The sequence below is a fragment of the Oncorhynchus mykiss genome, chromosome 30 (genome assembly GCF_013265735.2).
Source record: "Oncorhynchus mykiss isolate Arlee chromosome 30, USDA_OmykA_1.1, whole genome shotgun sequence".
In the NCBI taxonomy this organism is placed as follows: domain Eukaryota; kingdom Metazoa; phylum Chordata; class Actinopteri; order Salmoniformes; family Salmonidae; genus Oncorhynchus; species Oncorhynchus mykiss.
The window spans coordinates 16,628,833-16,653,405 of NC_050570.1; the positions used below are offsets into that span (position 1 = coordinate 16,628,833).

General features: G+C 44.0%; 1 protein-coding gene across 13 annotated transcripts in view; it reads right to left on the reverse strand.

Moving 5' to 3' along the window:
• The window catches only part of LOC110521425 (CUGBP Elav-like family member 5), a 353,741-nt gene that overhangs the window by 129,492 nt on the left and 199,676 nt on the right, over positions 1–24,573 (reverse strand). For all 13 annotated transcript variants that reach the window (XM_036968444.1, XM_036968442.1, XM_036968440.1 and 10 more), the window contains exon 3: positions 12,506–12,554. In XM_036968444.1, the coding sequence (XP_036824339.1) occupies positions 12,506–12,554 (49 nt within the window). The remainder of the gene's footprint in view (positions 1–12,505; positions 12,555–24,573) is intronic.

Here is a 24,573-nt window from a genome sequence, read left to right on the forward strand (position 1 = left end):
CTCACTACTCCCCCTCCTCCCTCCTCCCTCATCCTCACCCCAACTTTTTCCTACTCCTCCTCTCCCCCTCCCCCACCTCCTCCCTACTCCTCCTCTCCCACTCCCCCACCTCCTCCCTACTCCTCCTCTCCCCCTCCCCCACCTCCTCCATACTCCTCCTCTCCCCCTCCCCCATCTCCTCCCTACTCCTCCTCTCCCCCTCCCTCATCTCCTCCTTACTCCTCCTCTCCCACTCCCCCACCACCTCCCTACTCATCCTCTCCCACTCCCCCATCTCCTCCCTACTCCTCCTCTCCCACTCCCCCACCTCCTCCTCTCCCCCTCCCCCTACTCCTCCTCTCCCCCTCCTCCCCCATCCTCAGCATATTTCTGCCAGCAGTAAGAATAATACATACATGGCCATCTCCCTATCTCCTAACTTAAATCAAACTCCAAGTGTGTGCTGCTCTGTGCAGTGATGGTACATTTAGGAGCTTACATAGCACAGTGAGCAGGAGCAAAGACATCCTTGGACCTTGATCCTTGGCTGTACACAGTTGGGAAGTTAAGGTTTGTACTATGAGACACCCATGGCCGCTTCACAGTGTATAAATATTGTTTATGTCAGTGGAGGACGGGAAGGCATTTGGGAATAGAGCCCGAATTTGAATGTGTGACCTAAAGCTGGCCTCAACTTCTTTCCCATTTGTGCACAGCCAAGCACATTGTGGCAATGATCTAGTTTTCCCTTCTCTCTCTCTCTCTCTCTCTCTCTCTCTGTCTCTCTCTCTCTCTCTCTCTCTCTCTCTCTCTCTCGTGTATCTCTCTCTCTATATATAGTGTTTCTGTCTGGCTCTAGTGTTTTTGTCTTTTTCTCTCTAGTGTATCTCTCTCTCTACTGTATCTCTCTACTGTATCTCTCTCTCTCTACTGTATCTCTCTCTCTCTACTGTATCTATCTCTCTCTAGTGTATATCTCTCTACTGTATCTCTCTAGTGTATCTCTCTCTCTACTGTATCTCTCTCTCTCTACTGTATCTATCTCTCTCTAATGTATATCTCTCTACTGTATCTCTCTCTCTAGTGTATCTCTCTCTACTGTATCTCACTCTCTCTACTGTATCTATCTCTCTCTACTGTATCTCTCTCTCTAGTGTATCTCTCTCTACTGCATCTCACTCTCTCTACTGTATCTATCTCTCTCTACTGTATCTCTTTCTCTCTCTACTGTATCTCTCTCTCTCTAGTGTATCTCTCTCTCTAGTGTATCTCTCTCTCTCTAGTGTATCTCTCTCTCTAGTGTATCTTTCTAGTGTATCTCTCTCTCTACTGTATCTCTCTCTCTCTACTGTATCTATCTCTCTCTAGTGTATATCTCTCTACTGTATCTCTCTCTCTACTGTATCTCACTCTCTCTACTGTATCTCACTCTCTCTACTGTATCTATCTCTCTCTACTGTATCCCTCTCTCTACTGTATCTCTCTCTCTAGTGTATATCTCTCTAGTGTATCTCTCTCTCTACTGTATCTCTCTCTAGTGTATCTCTCTCTCTCTACTGTATCTCTTTCTCTCTCTACTGTATCTATCTCTCTCTAGTGTATCTCTCTCTACTGTATCTCTCTCTCTAGTGTATCTCTCTCTCTACTGTATCTCTCTCTACTGTCTCTATCTCTCTCTAGTGTATATCTCTCTACTGTATCTCTCTAGTGTATCTCTCTCTCTACTGTATCTCTCTCTCTCTACTGTATCTATCCCTCTCTAGTGTATATCTCTCTACTGTATCTCTCTCTCTACTGTATCTCACTCTCTCTACTGTATCTCACTCTCTCTACTGTATCTATCTCTCTCTACTGTATCCCTCTCTCTACTGTATCTCTCTCTCTAGTGTATATCTCTCTAGTGTATCTCTCTCTCTACTGTGTCTCTCTCTAGTGTATCTCTCTCTCTCTACTGTATCTCTTTCTCTCTCTACTGTATCTATCTCTCTCTAGTGTATCTCTCTCTACTGTATCTCTCTCTCTAGTGTATCTCTCTCTCTACTGTATCTCTCTCTACTGTATCTCTCTCTAGTGTATCTATCTCTCTCTACTGTATCTCTATCTCTCTACTGTGTGTCTCTATCTCTCTACTGTAAAGCTAAATTATCTCTATAGTATTAGCAACTGTTATGATCTACATCCATCCCCTGGCACCATTACTCCCTACTCCTCCTCTCCCACCTCCTCCCTCCTCCTCCCTACACCTCCTCTCCCTCATCCTCCCCCCACCTCCTCAATTCTCCTCTCCTCGTCCCTCCTCCCTCCCCCTCCCCCCACCACCTCCCTACTCCTCATCTCCACCTTTTCTCTCTAGAGTATCTCTCTCTCTACTGTATCTCTCTAGTGTATCTCTCTCTCTACTGTATCTCTCTCTCTACCGTATCTCTCTCTCTACTGTATCTCTCTCTAGTGTAGCTCTCTCTACTGTATCTCTCTCTCTAGTGTATCTCTCTCTCTACTGTATCTCTCTCTAGTGTATCTCTCTCTCTAGTGTATCTCCCTCTCTCTCTAGTGTATCTCTCTCTCTAGTGTATCTCTCTAGTGTATCTCTCTCTCTCCGGTGTATCTCTCTCTAGTGTATCTATCTCTCTAGTGTATCTCAAACTCTCTAGTGTATCTCAAACTCGTGTATCAAACTCGTCAATCTTGTGAATCTCTTTCTAGTGTATCTCTCTATCTCTAGTTTATCTCTCTCTAGTGTATATCTCTCTACTGTATCTCTCTCTCTCTAGTTTACCTATCTCTCTAGTGTATCTCTCTCTCTAGTGTATCTCTCTCTCCCTCTCTAATGTATCTCTCTCTCTCGTATCTCTCTCTCTAGTGTATCTCTCTCCCTACTGTATCTCTCTCTCTAGTGTATCTCTCTCTCTCCAGTGTATCTCTCTGTCTAGTGTATCTATCTCTCTAGTGTATCTCTAACTCTCTCCAACTTGTGTATCTCTCTCTATATATAGTGTATATGTCTGTCTCTAGTGTTTTTGTCTTTCTCTCTCTCTCTCTCTCTCACTAGAGTATCTTTCTAGTATCTTTCTCTCTAGTGTATCTCTCTCTCTCTCTCTCTCTCTCTGGTGTATCTCTCTCTAGTGTATCTCTCTCTCTCTTGTATCTCTAACTCTCTAGTGTATCTCAAACTCGTGTATCTCAATCTTGTGAATCTCTTTTAATGTATCTCTCTATCTCTAGTTTATCTCTCTCTCTCTCGTGTATATCTCTCTAGTGTATCTCTCTCTAGTGTATCCCTCTCTCTAGTTTATCTATCTCTCTAGTGTTCCTCTCTCTCTCCAGTGTATCTCTCTCTCCATTGCATATTTGTCTAGTGTATCTCTCTCTCTAGTGTATCTCTCTGGCTAGTGTATCTCTCTCTAGTGTATCTCTAACTCTAGAGTATCTCTCTCTCTCTAGTGTCTCTCTCTCTCCAGTGTATCGATAATGCAGAGGATTTTCCCAAGGTTGCTGTTGACGCATATCCCACAGTAGGTATTGGGGTCAAATTTGTCTCAACTTTGGTGGATTGGGGTGATCAGTCCTTGGTCCCAGTTATTGGGGAAGATGCCAGAGCTGAGGATGATGTTAAAGAGTTTATGTACAGCCAATTGACATTTGTGGTCTGTATATTTTATAATTTCATTATGGAAACCATCAACACACCAGGCCTATTTGGGTTGAAGGGTTTGTATTATGTGCTGTATTTCATTCAATTTAATTGCTGATTCTAAGATGTGTAATTGATCATGCATATATTTTTGCTGTTTGTTCTTTGTTATAGAGCCAAATTAGATTGGAGAAGTGGTTTATCCATACATTTCCTTTTTGGATAGATAACTCTTTGTGCTTTTGTTTGTTTAGTGTGTTCTAATTTTCCCAGAAGTGGTTCGATTCTATGGATTCTTCAATTACATTGAGCTGATTTCTGACATGCTGTTCCTTCTATTTTCTGTAGTGTATTTCTGTATTGTTTTAGTGATTCACGATAGTGAAGGCATAGACTCAGGTTTTCTGGGTCTCTATGTTTTTGGTTGGATAGGTTTCTTTTTCTTAGGTTTTTGCATTCTTCATCAAACCATTTGTCATTGTTTAAGATTTGATAGGGAAGCTGAAAGATAAAATATACTGTCAAGGCCTTCTACTGCCAAGTTTACACCTTCACTATTACAGTGAAATGTTTTGTCCAGGAAGTTGTCTAAAAGGGTTTACATTTGTTGTTTCCTATTTGTTTTTTGTTAGGTTTCTAAACTACTTTCCTGCCATCTATAGCATTTCTTAATATTGTGCATTTCCTTTGGTTTTGATGCCTCATGATTGAGTATTACTCTGTTCAAGTAGACTGTGATTTTTCTGTGATCTGATAGGTGTGTTAGTGGGCTGACTGTGAACGCTCTGAGAGACTCTGGTTTGAGATCAATGATAAAGTAATCTACAGTACTACTGCCAAGGGATGAGCTGTAAGTGTATCTACCATAGGAGTCTCCTCAAAGCCTAACCTTGACTATGTACAGACCCAGCATGCAACAGAGCTGCAGGAGTCGCTATTTCTACGTTTTTCTATTTTTCTCACCTCTCATACCCTTTCCATCCCCTCTCTCTCCCTTCACCTCTCTCTCCTTCTCCCTACCTTTCCCTCGGGGAGAACAGTCTGGTAGAGAGAGTGTAGCATGGAGAATCAGTGGATTTCAGACGGTTTCCTGTCTCATTATTGACCTGTTCTAACATGGTGGTCACTGCTATTTACACTGAACAAAAATATAAATGCAACATGTAAAGTGTTTGTCCCCTATTTCATGAGCTGAAATAAAAGTTCCCAGAAACATTTTGTTTACCTCCCTGTTAGCGAGGATTTTTACTTTCCCAAAATAATCCATCCACCTGCGGCATATCAAGAAACAGATTTGTTTTTAATGTAACCTTTATTTAACTAGGCAAGTCAGTTAAGAACAAATTCTTATTTACAATGACAGCCTACACCAGCCAAACACAGACGACGCTGGGCCAATTGTGCCCTGCTCGGACTCCCAATCTTGGACGGTTGTGATACAGAATGGAATCGAACCAGGGTGTCTATAGTGACACCTCAAACACTGAGATGCAGTGCCTTAGATCGCAGCGCCACTCAAGAGCCAGAGTACCCCTGTGCTGGGGACAATAAAAAGCCCCTCTAAAATGTGCAGTTTTGTCACACAACACAATGCCACAGATGTCTCAAGTTTTGACAAAACATGCAAATGGCAAGCTGACTGCAGGAATGTCCACCAGAGCTGTTGTTAGAGGATTGACTATTCTTTCCTTTACCATAAGCCACGTATAGTGTCGTTTTAGATCATTTGGCAGTCCGTCCAACCAGCCTCACAACCACAGACCATGTGCAACCACACCAGCCCAGGACCTCCACATCCGGCTTCTTCACCTGCGGAATTGTCTGAGAACACTCAACCGGACAGCTGATGAAACTGTGGGATTGTCTGAGAACACTCAACCGGACAGCTGATGAAACTGTGGGATTGTCTGAGAACACTCAACCGGACAGCTGATGAAACTGTGGGATTGTCTGAGAACACTCAACCGGACAGCTGATGAAACTGTGGAATTGTCTGAGAACACTCAACCGGACAGCTGATGAAACTGTGGCTTTGCACAAATATTTGCACAAACTGTCATAAACCCTCACCAGGGTTTTGACCTGACTGTAGTTTGGCATCGTACCTAACTTCAGTGGGCAAATGCTCACCTTCAATAGCCACTGGCATGCTGGAGAAATGTGCTCTTCTTGGATGAATTCTGGTTTCATCTGTACCGGGCAGATGGCAGATAGTGTGTATTTTGTCCTATGGGCAAGGGATTTGCTGATGTCAACGTTGTGAACAGAGTGCCCCATGGTGGCGGTGGTATGGGGAGGCATAAGCTACAGACAACGAACACAATTGCATTTTATCAATGGCAATTTGAATGCACAGAGATTCCGTAATGAGATCCTGAGGCCATTCATCCGCCACCATCACCTCATGTTGAACATGATAATATACGGCCCCATGTCACAAGGGTCTGTACACAATTCCTACAAGCTGAAAATATCCCAATTCTTCCATGGTCTGCATACTCACCAGACATGTCACCCATTGACCATGTTTGGGATGCTCTGGATCGATGTGTACAACAGCGTGTTCCAGTTCCCACCAATATCCATTAACTTCGCAAAGCCATTAAAGAGGAGTGGGACAACATTTTACAGGCCACAATCAACAGCCAGATCAACTCTATGCAAAGGAGATGTGTCGAGCTGCATGAGTTAAATGGTGGTCACACCAGATCTCTGTATATTTTGCTGACAGACATCACTGGGTATAGTAAGTTGTACATTAACACCGGGTAAAGCTGAGAAAATTAGGGGGGGTGACAAAAAAATTCACCAGCGAGATGGAACTCTATTCTGAGTATGAACAAAAACCAGAGGGAAACAAGGGGAAGGGGTAGCGAGGAGGAGTGGGGATGAGTCTTGAGAGGCACAGGGGTCTACTGGGGAGGGGGTTAGGTGGAAATCAAAGAGGTTAGAGATGATTTATCCTGTGTAAGGTCTCCAAATCCTCTGAGGAGCATTGAACAGCCCTTCAAAAATAAATATCAGCAGCTATTATAGCCAGTCAGTGCCAGTCATCAGGCCTGCATGTGAAGTAAAATCAATTTATTTAATATCTGCGACGCAAGGGAATGCAGGGGCTGAGCGGAGAGCAGGCCCCCACAGCCCACTTAAATGCTGCTGCACTTCTCATCATAGAGCAGAGGCTCCAATAGGACTCAATGTGTTGCAACAACGTAATGGCCGCTCTTCTGTTTTCCTAGAGTAAGGATGTGATTGAGCATTAATATTAATTTCCCAGCATCTTTGTTTGGTGCCGCTATAAGGTAATCAGTCAATTTAATTCATTAGGCCCTAATCTATGGATTTCACATGACTGGGAATACAGATATGCATCTGTTGTTCACAGATACGATAGGCCTCACAATGGTCATCAGGATCTCATCACGGTATTTCCGTGTTCACAATGCTGACATCAGCAAACCGCTCACCACACAACGCCATACACATGGTCTGCGGTTGTGAGGCCGGCAGTACAAACTGCCAAATTCACTAAAACGCTTATGGTAGAGAAATGAACATTCCTGCAGTCAGCTTGCCAATTGCACGCTCTGTCAAAACTTGAGAGATCTGTGGCATTGTGTTGTGTGACAAAACTGCATATTTTAGAGCAGCCTTTTATTGTCCCCAGCATAAGGTGCACCTGTGTAATGATCATGTGTAATCATCAGTTTATTGATATGCCACAACTGACAGGTGGATGGATTATCTTGGCAAAGGAGAAACGCTCACTAACAGGGATGTAAACAAATTTGTGCACAAAATTTGAGAGAAATAAGCTTTTTGTGTGTATGGAACATTTCTGGGATATTTTATGTCTGCTCATGAAACATGGGACCAACACTTTACATGTTGCTGTTCAGTGTACATGATTTTTACCTAAATAACTACCTTGATGTTTAATTCCATGCTGAAATGTGTCTGATTTGCTTACTAGTAACATGATTGATATTGACATTTCAATATTCATTGTTGTTTGACTGTTGTATTACTTACCTGATCCTCCTTGATATTTCATTCTGAATAAAAAATGAAACATAACACTTGGTGTAAATCTTCTTAGTACGCATTCCCCATCACATGTACCTTAAAATTATATGGTGAAAGTCATTTTCATTAATGCTATTGAAATTGTGAAATGATTTCAATGTCTCGAGTGCCGTTTAACGTTTTATGAAATTGAGCACATTGATAGATATTAAGTCAACTTGGAATAAGCCCATAATTGAAACTGTCCAGCCTATCACATCAAATCAATTTCACTAAATTGATCTTATTTTTGTTTGCTGTCACAATTTACCATAAGGTGTAAGAAATTACCATTAAAAACACTTTTTGTATTTTATTTTTTATTGAATTTCAAAACATACAATCTACCTGCAGTGAAGCCGCTCAACATTTACAATAAATTCAGTCATCTAGCAGACATCCAGAGTGACCCACAGGAGCAACCAGGGTCAAGAGCCCTACCCTAGGGCACATTGACAGATCTCCTACCAAGTCGAATCGGTTACCCAAACTAACGACCTCTCAGCCACCGGCCCATGCTCCCAACCGCCAGGCCACCAACCATCTAAGAGCCCCCCTCCCCCACAGTTCCCCCTGAGAGTTCCCCCTCAACCATCCAAGACACTCACAGTCACCCCTGAAAAACCACCCACCCGATGCGCCATGCAAAAAATAAAAAACAACAGAAAACAACAATGCAAAAACAAAAGACATCAAGGACAACAAAACAGCAAGGCGTGTGTGTGCGTGTGTGCACATGTGTGCTTTTGAATGTGAGTGTGTGTATGCATGTGTACATGCGTACAAGTGCTTGAGTGGCATCAGCCTCAGGCTAACAGTTCCTTGGTAGTGTAATTTAAACTTCTATTTGTTTTGTTAGTTTTGTACTTTTATCTTGGACCGTCATTCTACCCCCCGCCCAGCAACTTCACTCCTACTTGTATCCAGTTCCACTCAGCCCATACTTTTTACTATTACTTGAGAAGTTTCTTAAGAGGGCTACTTTTATTATTACTTCAGTAAATTACAATCTCAGCAACAGATTTTCAGTAATCTACCCACCTCTGCCCAAAACAACCACTATCAGCATGGCTACAACAGTGGCTACCAAAGTTGAGGACTGTTGGACATTCTTATCATTGGTACACGTAACAAGTTAATTGAAAACATTTTTTTTTTTTTATAACCAGTGGTCCTTGCGGTGGTCCTTGCGGTGAGGGGTCCTGCGGGTATACGGTAGAGGGGGTCAGTCCCAAATGGCCAGTCTGGCCCAGGTCCTGTGATCTGTCCTCCCCGTAATGAGATTAAGTGAGTAATTAGAAGCTCGTGGACAGGATGGAGAGCCCGGTCCCCCAGTGGCCTGGTGCATGGTCCATCCCTGGTGTCATCATCTCCCCAGAACAGGATGTCTAATTAAGATCTCACCCTGGGTATGACTCTGGAGAGAGGTAAGGAGGTGTGGTCCATAAAGGACAAAGGAGAAATAGATAGCTTTTGCCTGTATATGTAGCAACTAGTTGAGTTTGCTAAGGCAGCTACAGTACATTCGGAAAGTATTCAGACCCCTTGACTTTTTCCACATTTTGTTACGTTACAGCCTTATTCTAAAATTGAATTAATTAATTGTTTTGCTCATCAATCTATGTTTGCAAAGTTGTTTTTTTTAAACCTGTAAATACCTTATTTACATAAGTATTTAGACCCTTTGATGTGAGACTTGAAGATGAGCTCAGGTGCATCCTGTTTCTATTGACAACTTGATTGGAGTCCACCTGTGGTAAATCCAATTGATTGGACATGATTTGGAAAGGCGCACACCTGTCTATATGTGGTCCAATAGTTACCAGTGCATGTCAGAGTAAAAACCAAGCCATGAGGTTGAAGGATTTGTCCGTAGAGCTCTGAGACAGGATTGTGTTGAGGCACAGATACTGAGGAAGGGTACCAATACATTTCTGCAGCATTGAAGGTGACCAAGAACCCGATGGTCACTCTGCTCCAGAGTTCCTCTGTGGAGATGGTTGTCCATCTGGAAGTTTCTCCCATTTCTGCAGCACTCCACCAATCAGGCCTTTATGATAGAGTGGCCAAACAGAAGCTACGCCATAATGACAAAGGAACAGGAATGGACCTTCCCCAAACTGTTGCCACAAAGATTGTCTAGAATGTTCTTGTGCTGACCTTGCTTCCAGAGGCAGTTTGGAACTTGGTAGTGAGTGTTGCATCCGAGGACAGATCGGGGTCCCGTTCTGTGAGCTTGTGTGGCCTACCACTTCACGGTTGAGCCGTTGTTACTCCTAGACATTTCCACTTCACAATGATAGCACTTACAGTTGACCGGGGCACTTACAGTTGAACAGTAATTTGACGAACTGACTTTTTGGAAAGGTGGCATCCTATGACGGTGCCAAGTTGAAAGTCACTGAGCTCTTCAGTAAGGCCATTCTACTGCCAATGTTTGTCTATGGAGAATGCATGGCTGTTATATACCTGTCAGCAATGGGTGTGGCTGAACTAGCCGAATCAACTAATTTGAAGGGGTGTCCACATGATGTATCTACCTCAATTACCTTGTAACCCTGCACATCGACTTTGTACTAGTGCCCTGTGTATAGAGCCAAGTTATCGCTACTCACTGTAGGCTATTCCTTGTGTTCTTATTTTTATATTATTTCTCATTTTATTCTCTCTGCATTGTCGGCATGGTAAGTGTTTCACTGTTATTCTATACCCGTTGTTTACGAAGCATGTGACAAGTAACATTTGATTTGAAAAAGACAGCTGAGTGTCATTGTTAATGCGAACACACACCACCACAATGGCAAAATCAATGGGCCTTTAAGGGGCATCAATCTTGACAGCACAAGACCCCTGCTTGTCTCCAGCACTGACTGGTCGGGGGTTTAGGGGGGGGTAAGGGGCTAGAATGCTAGGGAGGCCAGGCGGCTAGGGGCCAGAGGCTAGAGGGGCCAGGGGGCTAGAAGGGCCAGGGCCATAGGGGGATAAGAAGTAGGCTAGGAGGGATAGAGAGACCAGGGGAGCAAGGGGGCGATGGGGAGCTAGGTGGTCCAAGGGGCCAGAGGTGCCGGGGGATAGGGGGATAAGTAGGCTAGAAGGGATAGAGAGACCAGGGGAGCCAGGGGGCGATGAGGAGCTAGGTGGTCCAGGGGGCCAGAGGTGCCGGGGGATAGGGGGATAAGTAGGCTAGGGGGGATAGAGAGACCAGGGGAGCCAGGGGGCGATGGGGAGCTAGGTGGTCCAGGGGGCCAGAGGTGCCGGGGGATAGGGGGATAAGTAGGCTAGGGGGGATAGAGAGACCAGGGGAGCCAGGGGGCGATGAGGAGCTAGGTGGTCCAGGGGGCTAGAGGGGGCTAGGGACAAATAGTTGGGAGATGAGCATGCCCAGTTATCTCTTTTGGCCTTTTCTCGATCAATCTCTAGTATTTAGGCTGTCCTTTTGAACATTGTGTCATTTGACAGGCGGCCAAGTTGCCCGCTGTCCTAATCTATCCTAACCCAAAACAGACAGCGGTTTCTAGGTAAAGCTGATGCAGAAGTGGGACATGGGAAGGATTGGCTTCCTGCTCTCATTTTCTTTGTTTTGCCTTGCCTCTCGCTGTCTCTCCCTCTCTCACTCTGTCTGCCTCCCTCTCTCACTCTGTCTGCCTCCCTCTCTCACTCTGTCTGCCTCCCTCTCTCACTCTGTCTGCCTCCCTCTCTCTCTCTCTCTGTTTCCCTCTCTCGGGCTCTCTCTCTGTCTGCCTCTCTCTCTTTCTGTCTGCCTCTCTCTCTCTCTCTCTCTCTCTCTCTCTCTCTCTTTGTCAGCCTCTCTCTCTCTCTCTCTCTATCTTTGTCTGCCTCTCTCTCTCTCTGTCTGCCTCTCTGTCTTTGTCTGCCTCTCTCTCTCTCTCTCTCTCTCTCTCTCTCCCTCCTTGTCTGCCTTTCTCCCTCTCTCTGTCTGCCTCTCTCTCTCTCTCTCTCTCTCTCTCTCTCCCTCCTTGTCTGCCTCTCTCCCTCTCTCTGTCTGCCTCTCTCTCTCCTTCTGTCTCTCACTAACTGAGGCATGGAGAACCTCTCCCTCTCACAAGGCTCTTCAGAATAGAGCACCATAGCACTCGTGTCATCACACACTGTCACTACACACTGTCACACAGTATGAACACACCCCCCCACCCCAAAAAACTTAGAGGATGTTCCTTCCCTTCATCACATTAACATCTATGCAGATCCATGGAGAGTAAGGAAAGACCAGAGAGATCAAAGACAACAAAATTAAGGCCAAGTGAATGAGGATCTTGGCAAGGGCCCTGTGAATTTTATTTATTGTTTGGCAAGCTATTCATGCTCCCACCCTCCTCCGCCTCCCCCTATACTCGCTTGTCTAGAACATACACCTCCGTTTAAGCAAACAGATTGTGTGTGTGGAGTTGTGTGTGTGTGTGTGTGTGGGGGGGGGGGGGCTCTACTGTAGGGCTCTAATCACTTTTTAATTCACAGTAGTATGATAATGTGCTTGGCTTTAGGGAGGCCAGGGTTAGACAGATAGGCAGACAGACAGGCAAGCAGCAGAAGCCACTAGCTGCCTTCAGTCCCCTGCAAAATCAACCACCGTCTCCTTAATTAAAATGAATACGCAGAGCATCAATTAGATAAACACAGGCAACAGATAGAGAGAGAGAGACTGTGAAAGAAAGGGAGAGAAAGAGAGATTGAAAGAAAAAGCGCAAGAGAGGAAAAGAGAGAAAAATAGACACAAAATGAGAGAGAGAAAAAAGAGAGCAAAATAGAGAGAGCATAAACAAGAAACAGAATGAGAGATAAAAAAAGGATGTCAGAAAATAAGACAAATACCTCCACGGCTCTCACTGTCAGCCGGCTTCACCTGGATGGGGCGAGTCATCTGGAGAAAAAACAATAGAGACAGAGAGGTTAGTCCTGGTGTGTGGAACTGTCGTCACCACAACAATGTAACAAGCTTGAAGTGTCATGGCCCTCTCCCACACAAACAGCTGTTCCCTGATACTGATCAAAGTGCCATGGCGTATGGTGGGCACCAAGAGGGATGCAAGTTGGGTTGACACTCAGTGCTACTCACTGGAGAAAAACAAGTCCCGCACGTCTCATATTCACACGATCAGACAATCCGAATGGCCTGAATGGTGCACGCTGTCGGAGGGTATGTATGTGTGTGTGGAAGCGCACACCTATGCGTGCGTGTGTGTGTGTGTGTGTGCATGACTAAGAGGCAGGCCAAGTGGATCCAGACACAGAGGAGCGAGATCAATGCAGGCCTATTGATCCACAAACCCTGAGCTGAGGAGAGTGCCTGGCTGGGAAGGACTTTCTGGTTAGGAGGCTCATAGTAATCCACTAGAACCTGATAAGAATGGTATTTTTTGGATTAGATGCTTCTGTCATCACAGCCTTTATGTCACGCTTTTCCCCTGACTTTCTCCCTCCTTTTTCAATATTATTTTTCAAGCTAAACAGCTTTACCAACTTATTTGTTCCCCTGCAAACTTTCTAGAACATTCCCTGAATTACTGAGTGTTTGTTAAATTACCAGCTACATGCACCTACCGTAGTTTGCAAACAAATCAAATCCAATGATGATACGAATTAATCCTTTCTATCACAAAAACACATACACCCACACAGGTACACACAGGTACACACAGGTACACACAGGTACACACAGGTACACACAGGTACACACAGGTACACACAGGTACACACAAAGGCACACACAGGTACACACAGGTACACACAGGTACACACAAAGGCACACACAGGTACACACAGGTACACACAGGTACACACAGGTACACACAAAGGCACACACAGGTACACACAGGCACACACAGGTACACACAAAGGCACACACAGGTACACACAGGTACACACAGGTACACACAGGTACACACAAAGGCACACACAGGTACACACAGGTACACACAGGTACACACAGGTACACACAGGTACACACAGGTACACACAGGTACACACAAAGGCACACACAGGTACACACAGGTACACACAGGTACACACAGGTACACACAGGTACACACAAAGGCACACACAGGTACACACAGGTACACACAGGTACACACAGGTACACACAAAGGCACACACAGGTACACACAGGTACACACAGGTACACACAGGTACACACAGGTACACACAAAGGCACACACAGGTACACACAGGTACACACAGGTACACACAGGTACACACAAAGGCACACACAGGTACACACAGGTACACACAGGTACACACAGGTACACACAGGTACACACAGGTACACACAGGTACACACAAAGGCACACACAGGTACACACAGGTACACACAGGTACACACAGGTACACACAGGTACACACAAAGGCACACACAGGTACACACAGGTACACACAGGTACACACAGGTACACACAAAGGCACACACAGGTACACACAGGTACACACAGGTACACACAGGCACACACAGGTACACACAGGTACACACAGGTACACACAGGTACACACAGGTACACACAGGTACACACAGGTACACACAAAGGCACACACAGGTACACACAGGTACACACAGGTACACACAGGTACACACAAAGGCACACACAGGTACACACAGGTACACACAGGTACACACAGGCACACACAGGTACACACAGGTACACACAGGTACACACAGGTACACACAGGTACACACAGGTACACACAGGTACACACAGGTACACACAGGTACACACAAAGGCACACACAGGTACACACAGGTACACACAGGTACACACAGGTACACACAGGTACACACAGGTACACACAGGTACACATACATTTAAAAAGTAGTTTATGTTCAAAGAGCAGGAGACAAAAACAAATGGCCCTGAATAGTTTTCCCTTTACTCCCCCCTTCTCCCCCCTCATCCTCCAGTGTTTCAGTCCAAATGAAACCCTTTGTCGATCTAAACCAATTGTTTTAATAATAACGCAGCAGGACGATTCTTTTTATGAAAAAGATGCCAAGATCTGCATCGATTTGTGACAAGATTACCCAAATATGCAAAGCAATCTCCCTCCCTTCACGTCCCTCTCAGCCATCTGTAACCTGGAATGAAGCACCTTTGTATTGCTCCACAACATGGCTTCCCTCCCAATTCCAAGTCAATTCACCAGATTTTTCACTTTCTCACTGATCATTTTTTTTTCTACTGTCCAATTCCCAGGCCGACAAAAGGTCCGATTTAAAGACAGGGCAGTGCTATAAAAGCATGACTTGTTCAAGGAGAAACACCATCATCGGATTTTAAAACATCTCAATAATATTAAGCTGATATATGAGGGAAAGGCCTGGGCCACATGCATTAAGTGCTAAACGTATCTATTTTCACCTTGAGGAACGAAGCAACCTTGCACAATGGAATTATTCCATAAATTTACCCATCGTAAATAATAAATAGCTGGGGCTAAGTCTTTTGAAGGTTTTGGACCATGCTAACGCTAACCCATTTACTCAATATGAACACTGCCTTTCCCTGTAGGATCCCTGTGAGCCAAGATGACCTCACCTTAATGTTGCGGTTACACTACAAAAGGGTCTGCCTCAGGGCCGCAGGCGGGGGAACTTCCCCTTGAGTACACAAGGTGCAATTTCGAAGCGCACCCCCATCTTCATCGACCTGCAGTGGAGCAGGTTGAGAGCTTCAAGTTCCTCGGTGTCCAAATCACTAAGGACTTAAAATGGTCCACACTCATGCAAATAGTCGTGAAGAAGGTGCGACAGCATCTCTTCCCCCTCAGGAGGCTGACAAAATGTGGCTTGGTCCCACAATTCCTCACTAAGTTATATAGCTGCACCATTGAGAGCATCTTGATTGGCTGCATCACTGCTTGGTATGGCGACTGCACCACCCTTGATCGCATGGAGCTATGGAGGGTGGTGCGGACAGCCCACTACATCACTGGGGCCAAGCTCCCTGCCATCCAGGACCTCTATTTTAGGCAGTGTGAAAGGAATGCCCATAAAATTGGTAAAGACTCCAGCCACCCAAGCCATAGACTGTTCTCTCTGCTTCCGCAAGTCAAGTGGTACTGGAGCAACAAGTCTGACATCAACAGGCTCCTGAACAGCTTCTATCCAAAGCCATAAGACTGCTAAATAGCTAACAAAATGGCTACACAGACTATCTGCATTGACCCTTCTATTTTATTTCTACTTTTGTCTCTATACACACTCACACACTCTATGCACATTCTACACACTCACTCACACAGACTCACACTCCAACACACACACACACTTCATTTGATCACACACACAACACGCATACGCATTCAGACTCTACATGCAGGCACACACACTTACATAAAATCATCAGATACGCTGCTGGTAGTCGGTTTATCACATATCCCAATGCCTGGTCACCTTACCTTTATACATACAGTATCTAACCCTACCACTCCAGTATCCCTGCACATTGTAAGTAGGGTAATGGATCTAATCCTGGAACTGACCCTGTATATATATAGCTTACTTACTTTCTTGTGTTTTTCTTATTTTTTATTTCAATTTCTTGTGTTTTTCTTCTACATTAATTGTTTGTAGCACTACTAATATTGATTACTGCATTGTTGGGAAAGAGTAAGCAAGAAAGACATTTCACCGTACTTGTGCCCATGACAATAAAAACTTCAAACATGAAACTTGGCATAAGCCATGGCAAAATGTGTAGAATTGCAGGAAATTTGCTTTAAAACTGCAACAAAAAAAGTTCTGTAAAGCAAATGTATTTGTTCACCTTTTCTTAATGAAATACGTTTTTCTGCTAACAGATTTATGTATGTGTACCATTATAGTTTTTAATACCGGTGCTGAGTTCATGTGTTTTGGCAAAATGTTAAAGCTAATAGGCTATGTTTTTGTAGATCGACTGTGGTGAATGATCTACAGCAACCAGTGTGATTGATATTGGCCGGGGTCATTTTTGCTTGTTTTTTTCTGTTCTCCAAACAGCCTTTTTTAAAATTGTATAGAAATACACTAAATAAGTTTGAACTTTCTTAAAATGTCTTGTACTCAATGCACTAAAACATCCCACATTCAAAAGATCCTGATGGATTGAATATCTTACTGTGAAAAATATCCCGAAGACAAATTCAATGTTCACTGATAACTTTGGCACCTTCACAATGGCAAACTCAAATGCCAAGTACAACCAAGATGGAGAATCGTTGTGCTTTGAAATTTGTGGCAAGATTTTTTTTTTAAATGGATGTTTCTACACTACTATGTATCATGGAAGTCATTTTCACTATATACAGTGCCTTCGGAAAGCATTCAAACCCCTTGACTTTTTCCACATTTTGTTACAGCCTTATTAAAAAATATATTTAAAAAAAGTTATCATCAATCTACACATAATACCCATTCATGACAATGCAAAAACAGGTTTTTAGAAATGTTTGCAAATGTATATAAAATCAGAAACTGAAATATCACATTTACATAAGTATTCGGGCCCTTTACTCAGTACTTTGTTGAAGCACCTTTGGAAGCAATTAGAGCGTCGATGCTTCTTGGGTATGACGCTACAAGCTTGGCACACCTGTATTTGGGGAGTTTCTCCCATTCTTCTCTGCAGATCCTCTCAAGCTCTGTCAGGTTGGATGGGGAGTGTTGCTTCATAGCTATTTTCAGGTCTCTCCTGAAGTCCAATCGGGTTCATGTCCGGGCTCAGGCTGGGCCACTCAAGGACATTCAGCGACTTGTCCCGAAGCCACTCCTGCGTTGTCTTGGCTGTGTATTGTCCTGTTAGAAGGTGAACCAACGCCCCACGTTTGAGGTGCTGAGAGCTCTGGAGCAGGTTTTGATCAAGGATCTCTCTGTACTTTGCTCCGTTCATCTTTGCCTCGATCCTGACTAGTGTTTCAGTCCCTGCCTTTTGTCAAACTCCAAGCGGGCTGAAATATGCTTTTTACTGAGGAGTAGCTTCCATCTGGCCACTCTACCATAAAGGCCTGATTGGTGGAGTGCTGCAGAGATGGTGTCCTTCTAGAAGGTTCTCCCATCTCCACAGAGGAACTCTAGAGCTCTGTCAGAGTGACCATTGGGTTCTTGGTCATCTCCCTGACCAAGGCCCTTCTCCCCCGATTGCTCAGTTTTGCCGGGCGGTCAGCTTTAGGAAGACTCTTGGTGGTTCCAAACTTCTTCAATTTAGGCCTCTGTGTTCTTGGAACCTTCAATGCTGCAGAACATTTTGGGTACCCTTCCCCAGATCTGTGCCTTGATACAATCCTGTCTCTGAGCTCTACGGACAATTCCTTCAACCTCATGGCTTGGTTTTTATACATTGACATGCACTGTCAACTGTGAGACCTTATATTGACAAATGTGGGCCTTTCCAAATCATGTCCAATCAATTGAATTTACCACAGGTGGACTCCAATCAAGTTGTAGAAACATCTCAAGGATGATCAATGGAAACAGGAAATGATTTCTAAAAACCTGTTTTCGTTTTGTCAATATGGGGTATTATGTGTAGATTGCTGAGAAAAAAAGTATATTTAATCCATTTTAGAATAAGGCTGTAAAGTAACAAAATGTGGGAAAAGTAGTGTTCTGAATACTTTCCGAAGGCACTGTACTCTAGCTTGCAGACACAGAGGTCTTCTCCACAGGGTTTCTGAGAGTGGGATGTATTATCTCTCTCTCTATGACCAGCTACAGTTCAGGCAGTAGCATGTTGGCTTAATTGCCCATTTATTTGTCCGTCAGGATGCTCTCGATGGTGCAGCTGTAGACCTTTTGAGGATTTGAGGACCCATGCCAAATCTTTTCAGTCTCCTGAGGGGGAATAGGTTTTGTCGTGCCCTCTTCATGACTGTCTTGGTGTCCTTGGACCATGTTTGTTGGTGTGTGGACACCAAGGAACTTGAAGCTCTCAACCTGCTCCACTACATCCCTGTCGATGAAAATGGGGGTGTTCCTGTTGTCCACAATCATCTGTTTATAGAGAAGGGGATGACTGGTTGAAAGACATTGATAATACGAAGATTGTGGGAGCTGTACTGTTAGATTTCAGTGCAGCTTTTGATATTATTGACCATTATTGTTGAGAAACTTATGTCTTGTGGCTTTTCAACCTCTGCCATATTATGGATTCACGGAAGCTTCTCTAATGTCAAACATGTAAAGTGTGGTGTACCGCAGGTTAGCTCTCTAGGCTAGCTTAGCTCTCTCTCTCTTTTTTTTACCAATGACCTGCTACTGGCATTAAACAAAGCATGTGTGTCCATGTATGCTGATGAGTCAACCATATACGCATCATCAATAACAGCTAATTAATTCTCTGAAACCCTTAACAAAGAGTTGCAGTCAATTTTGGAATGGGTGGCCAGTAATAAACTGGTCCTGAACATATCTAAAACTAAGAGAATTGTATTTGGTACAAATCATTCCCTAAGATCTAGACCTAAGCTGAATCTGGTAATGAATGGCATGACTGTTGAACAAGTTGAGAAGACCAAATTACTTGGTGTTACCTTATAGATTCAATGGTTGTTTTTGCCCCTTTGTGAGTGTGTGCTTGAAGCCCTCTATACACACTTGACAGCAAAGCAACCAAGCAGATGGAATGGGTTAACTATGGATCCTCAGCAAATAACAACCTATGTTCTAATTGGGATGCTTTTCATTCCTCCATTCACTGAGCTGAGGACAAGAATGGGTGGCTGGGGAGAGAGGCAGGGAGGAAGGCAGGGGAAACAAAGGAACGGGAGAGAGGGAGAGCTGCCTGCAACTCCATGATAAGATTGCTTTGCAGTTGAGTGGCATTTCTCCAGCCCTGACTCCACCCTATTGCTTCTCCCATTCGGACGCATTCTGATAAACTCCAATGCAGAGCTGCATAATATAGTACACAGACCGTATACTAACGCTACTGCTATTCCTGTGCTGGCCAATCTATTGTTTGCCTTTGGTCGCGCATCAATTATAAATGGCATTGACAATGACAAGGTGTTGAAATGCTAAACTGATATTGACTGTGAAATCTATCGTTCAAGGAAATGAATATCACCCCAATATCACCGTTCTTTGTTTGAAGCTTTAAGGTTCATTACCTTGTGAGAATATTACCTTTTTTGAGTCAAGTTTATGCACCCGGAGTCCTTGACACCTTTTTGTGCTGTATATATCCAGAGATTGAGAGTCCAGGGGCCTCGGCAGGATAGGGAACCCAGGCTCAGTGGGCTCTGTGTGGGTTTACCAGACCTCTCCCTGCCCCCGACGGCCTGCCTCAGTGCTGGAGGTTCCCATCCACCACTACAACACCACCCCTCACACACCCTCTCTAATCCCCATGCTATATTATCATTATAATGTTGTTATTTAACCAGGCCTGTCGTTAGTAAGATCTAAAGTCAACTGATGACGCTTCGTTAATTGTGACTGGTGACTTGGGGGAATGTATATAGCAGGAAAGAGTGGACAAAGTGGTCTCTCTCTCTGGCTGGATGGGAGCTAGGCAAGTCATGCTGCATTACTGGAGTCGATTTAAAGACTTGGTACATCCTAAATACCGTAGGCCTATTGTTATGAAAAATGTCTGACTCACATTTACTATTTAACAGACTATTCTGAGATTATTAATTAAATATTACCATGCCATCAAAGTACAGTTTCCTGTGTTATATTCCTATCAGGATAATAAACAGCCTCTGACTGCAGTGATAATTAATATTCCCAGTTATTGATGTGAACGTGTGCTGAGTGGTGATACGGAACCCCAGCCCTGAACATACATCTACAGTACAGAGGGGGAGAGAAATACATAGAGAGAGATGGGGGAAGAGAGAGAGAGAGAGAGAGAGAGAGAGAGAGAGAGAGAGAGAGAGAGAGAGAGAGAGAGAGAGAGAGATGGGGGAAGGAGAGAGAGAGAGAGAGAGAGAGAGAGAGAGGGGGGGGGAGAGCGAGAGAGAGAGAGAGAGAGATGGGGAAGAGAGAGAGAGAGAGAGAGAGAGAGAGGGAGATGGGGGAAGGAGAGATAGAGAGAGAGATGGGGAAGAGAGAGAGAGAGTGAGAGAGAGAGAGAGAGAGAGATGGGGGAAGGAGAGAGAGAGGGGGAGAGAGAGAGAGAGAGAGAGCGAGAGAGAGAGGGGGGAGAGAGGGAGAGAGAGAGAGAGAGAGAGATGGGGGAAGGAGAGAGATAGAGATGGGGGGAAAGAGAGAGAGAGATGGGGGAAAGGGAGAGAGAGAGAGAGAGAGAGAGACAGAGAGAGAGAGATGGGGGAAGAGAGAGAGAGAGGGATGGAAGGAAGAGAGAGAGTGAGATGAGGCGGAAGAGAGAGAGTGAGATGGGGGGAAGAGAGAGAGAGATGGGGGGAAGAGGGAGAACGAGAGAGATGGGGAAGAGAGAGAAAGAGAGAGATGGGGGAAGAGAGAGAACGAGAGAGATGGGGAAGAGAGAGAAAGAGAGAGATGGGGGAAGAGAGAGAACGAGAGAGATGGGGAAGAGAGATAGAATAAGAGATATGGTCGAAGAGAGAGAATGAGAGAGATGGGGGAAGAGAGAGAGAGAGATGGGGGAAGAGAGCAAAGGAGAGAGATGGGGAAGAGAGAGAGAAGGAGATGGGGAAGAGAGAGAATGAGAGAGATGGGGAAGAGAGAGAGAATGAGAGAGATGGGGGAAGAGAGAGAACGGGAGCGAGAGAGAGAGAGATGGGGAAAGAGAGAGAGAGAGAGAGAGAGAGAGAGAGAGAGATGGGGGAAGAGAGAGAACGAGAGATGGGGGAAGTGAGAGAGAGCTGGGGGGAAGAGAGAGAGAATGAGAGAGATGGGGGAGAGAGAGAGAGAGCGAGAGAGAGAGAGAGAGAGAGAGAGAGGACTCATGGAACTGCAGACGGACCAATAAATTACATGCTACTAAACCACCCTATAGATGGACTGCAAACAGTACAGAAATCTTCCAAAAACAAATTGGTAGTCAAAAAATAAAATCTCTCCTGGGCAAATATTTTGCCTCTCCTACAGCCATGAAGTTGTACATTTGGCCGTTCGGAACTAACTTTATTTTTTATAAATGAGCCTCCTTGGCTAATCTAAAGAAACACAAGAGCAAACCAAAAAGAATAGATCATGAAAAATTGTTTGATAATGATTGCAAATATCTAAGAAAGTCATTGAGAAATATATCTAATCAAAAACACAGAGAACCAGACAACAACAAAATATACGCCTTCAGTATGGGGAATCACTGAAGCAATACAAACACATCCTAAGAACAAAACAGGTACAAAAAAGTACATAGAGCACAAATTCAAATTGGCTATACTCATACTCTTCAACAATATCCTCGCTGCAGGTATTTCCCCTGATATTTGGAACCAAGGCTGGATCACACCAATCTATAAAAATGTATATTAACAGCAACTTGAGGAAAATACTCTGCAGTGTCATAAATAGAAGACGTCTTCATTTCCTTGATGAACACAACGTCCTGAAAAGAAGCCAGATTGAACTTTTCCCAAATTACTGTACAACAGACCATATTTATACCCTCCATACTCTAATTGACTAACAAGTAAACCAAAACAAAGGTAAAATCTACTCATGTTTTGTAGACCTCAAGAAAGCATTAGATTAAATTTGTCACAAAGGTATTTTTTTACAAAGTAATAGAAAGTGTTATTGGAGAGAAAACATATAATGTTACTAAATCAATGTACTCTAAAAACAAATGTGAGGTTAACATTGGCAACAAGCAAACAGACCTCTTCTCTCAGGGACGTGGAGTGAAACAGGGCTGCTCAATAAGTCCAACAATATTTAACATCTACATTAATGAATTGGCAAAAACATTAGAAGCATATGCAGATAACCTGGTGCCTACATCATCTGCAGACCTGGGCTCTAACAGTTAACCTAAAAAAACAAATATAATGTTATTCCAAAAGAGGTCCGGAAATCAGTATCACAAATTCTATTTGGACACAGTTCTATTAGAACACAACTGTCACGACTTCCGCCGAGGTCGGTCCCTCTCCTTGTTCGGGCGGCGTTCGTTGATCAATGTCACCGGTCTTCTGGCCATCGCTGATCCATCTTTCATTTGTCTTGTTTTCCCGCACACCTGGTTTGCATTCCCTCATTACTCGTCTTGCATATAACCCTCTGTTTCCCCCCATGTCTGTGTGTGGAATTGTTACGTGTAAAAGTATGTGTACTCCAGGCTGGTCTGGGTCTAAATATCAACAGCACAGGTAGCTCTCACATGGCTGTGAATGAGAGACAAAGCAAGAAGAGCATTCTATGCCATTAAAAGGAAATTCCAATTAGAATCTGGCTCAAAATGTTCCAATCAGTTGTAGAACCAATTGCTCTACATGGCAGTGAAGTATGGCGTCCACTCTACAGTAATGCATTTACCAAATGGGACAAATATCCAATTGAAATAATGCATGCAGAGTTTTACAAGTGCAAAGAAAAACTCAAAATTACGCATGTAGAGCAGAATTGGGCCAATACCCCCTCCTTATTCTAATAGAAAACAGAGCCAGCACATTTTACAACCACCTAAAAACAAAGCGACCTTAAATTTCATCACAGCCCAACAACGTCAAGAGATGAAACAACAGAAAAGTCCCCTCAGCCAGCTGGTTCTGAGGCTCAGTTCACTAACCCAAACCAATCCCATAGAATCTAAAGACAGCACTCAGATTATCTGGCCCAACCAAATTATGACAAAGCAAAAATAAAAGAATATCACCTATTGGAATTACACCACAAAAAAATGTAAGTAACCTTCAATGGTATTTGGTTCTGAACAGACAGTACATAGTGGCAGATTATCTGACCCCTGTGACCGATAGAAAACAATGACTAAGCCAACAGGAGCCTGCCTGTAGGTGGGGGTGAGACAGGATGAGGGTCCAGTGAGCCATAGAGACCGGTAGTCACAGGCAAACCTGGCTGCCCAGAGAGGACAGGCTGTGATCACTCTGCAGAGCTGTGATAAATGCTCAAAGATAATTTAAAAAATCCTAAAAATGATCATTCAGTTCAAAGAATTTGAAACTATAAAATATGAAGAAAACAATCTAATATTGATTGGGTGAAAAGCCAAAATGTGCAAAGTAATGTCAATAATATTTCCCAATTTGTTTTGTTTTGGCTTTCATACCATGTAATTTGGCTTGTCAGTCATGTTGATACTGGCCTATTACTATTGCTGTAATGTACTATTATTCTCATTAATATTGTTGTTGTAGTTGCTGTTAATGGTAATATAATTTCCACTACTACTACTACTACTATTGATGCCGTATTGCTGTTGGTCCCGCCATTGTTGTTATATTTAGACTTTGACAATGTAAGTAATTTCACTTGTCATGTCAATAAAGTCTACTGAATTCAATTGAAAAAGAGCAAGGGAGAGAGAGAGGGAGAAAGGAGAGAGAGATAGAGGGGGGGGGGGGAGAAAATGACAGAGAGAGAGAGTTGGGGGAGAAAGAGAGAGGGGGTAAAGAGTGAGATAAAGAGAAAGAGAGAGAAGCCCCACCCTCTTCAACATATATATCAACGAATTGGCGCGGGCACTAGAAAAGTCTGCAACACCCGGCCTCCCCCTGCTAGAATCCGAAGTCAAATGTCTGCTGTTTGCCGATGATCTGGTGCTTCTGTCACCAACCAAGGAGGGCCTACAGCAGCACCTAGATCTTATGCACAGATTCTGTCAGACCTGGGCCCTGACAGTAAATCTCAGTAAGACCAAAATAATGGTGTTCCAAAAAAGGTCCAGTCACCAGGACCACAAATACAAATTCCATCTAGACACTGTTGCCCTCGAGCACACAAAAAACTATACATACCTTGGCCTAAACATCAGCGCCACAGGTAACTTCCACAAAGCTGTGAACGATCTGAGAGA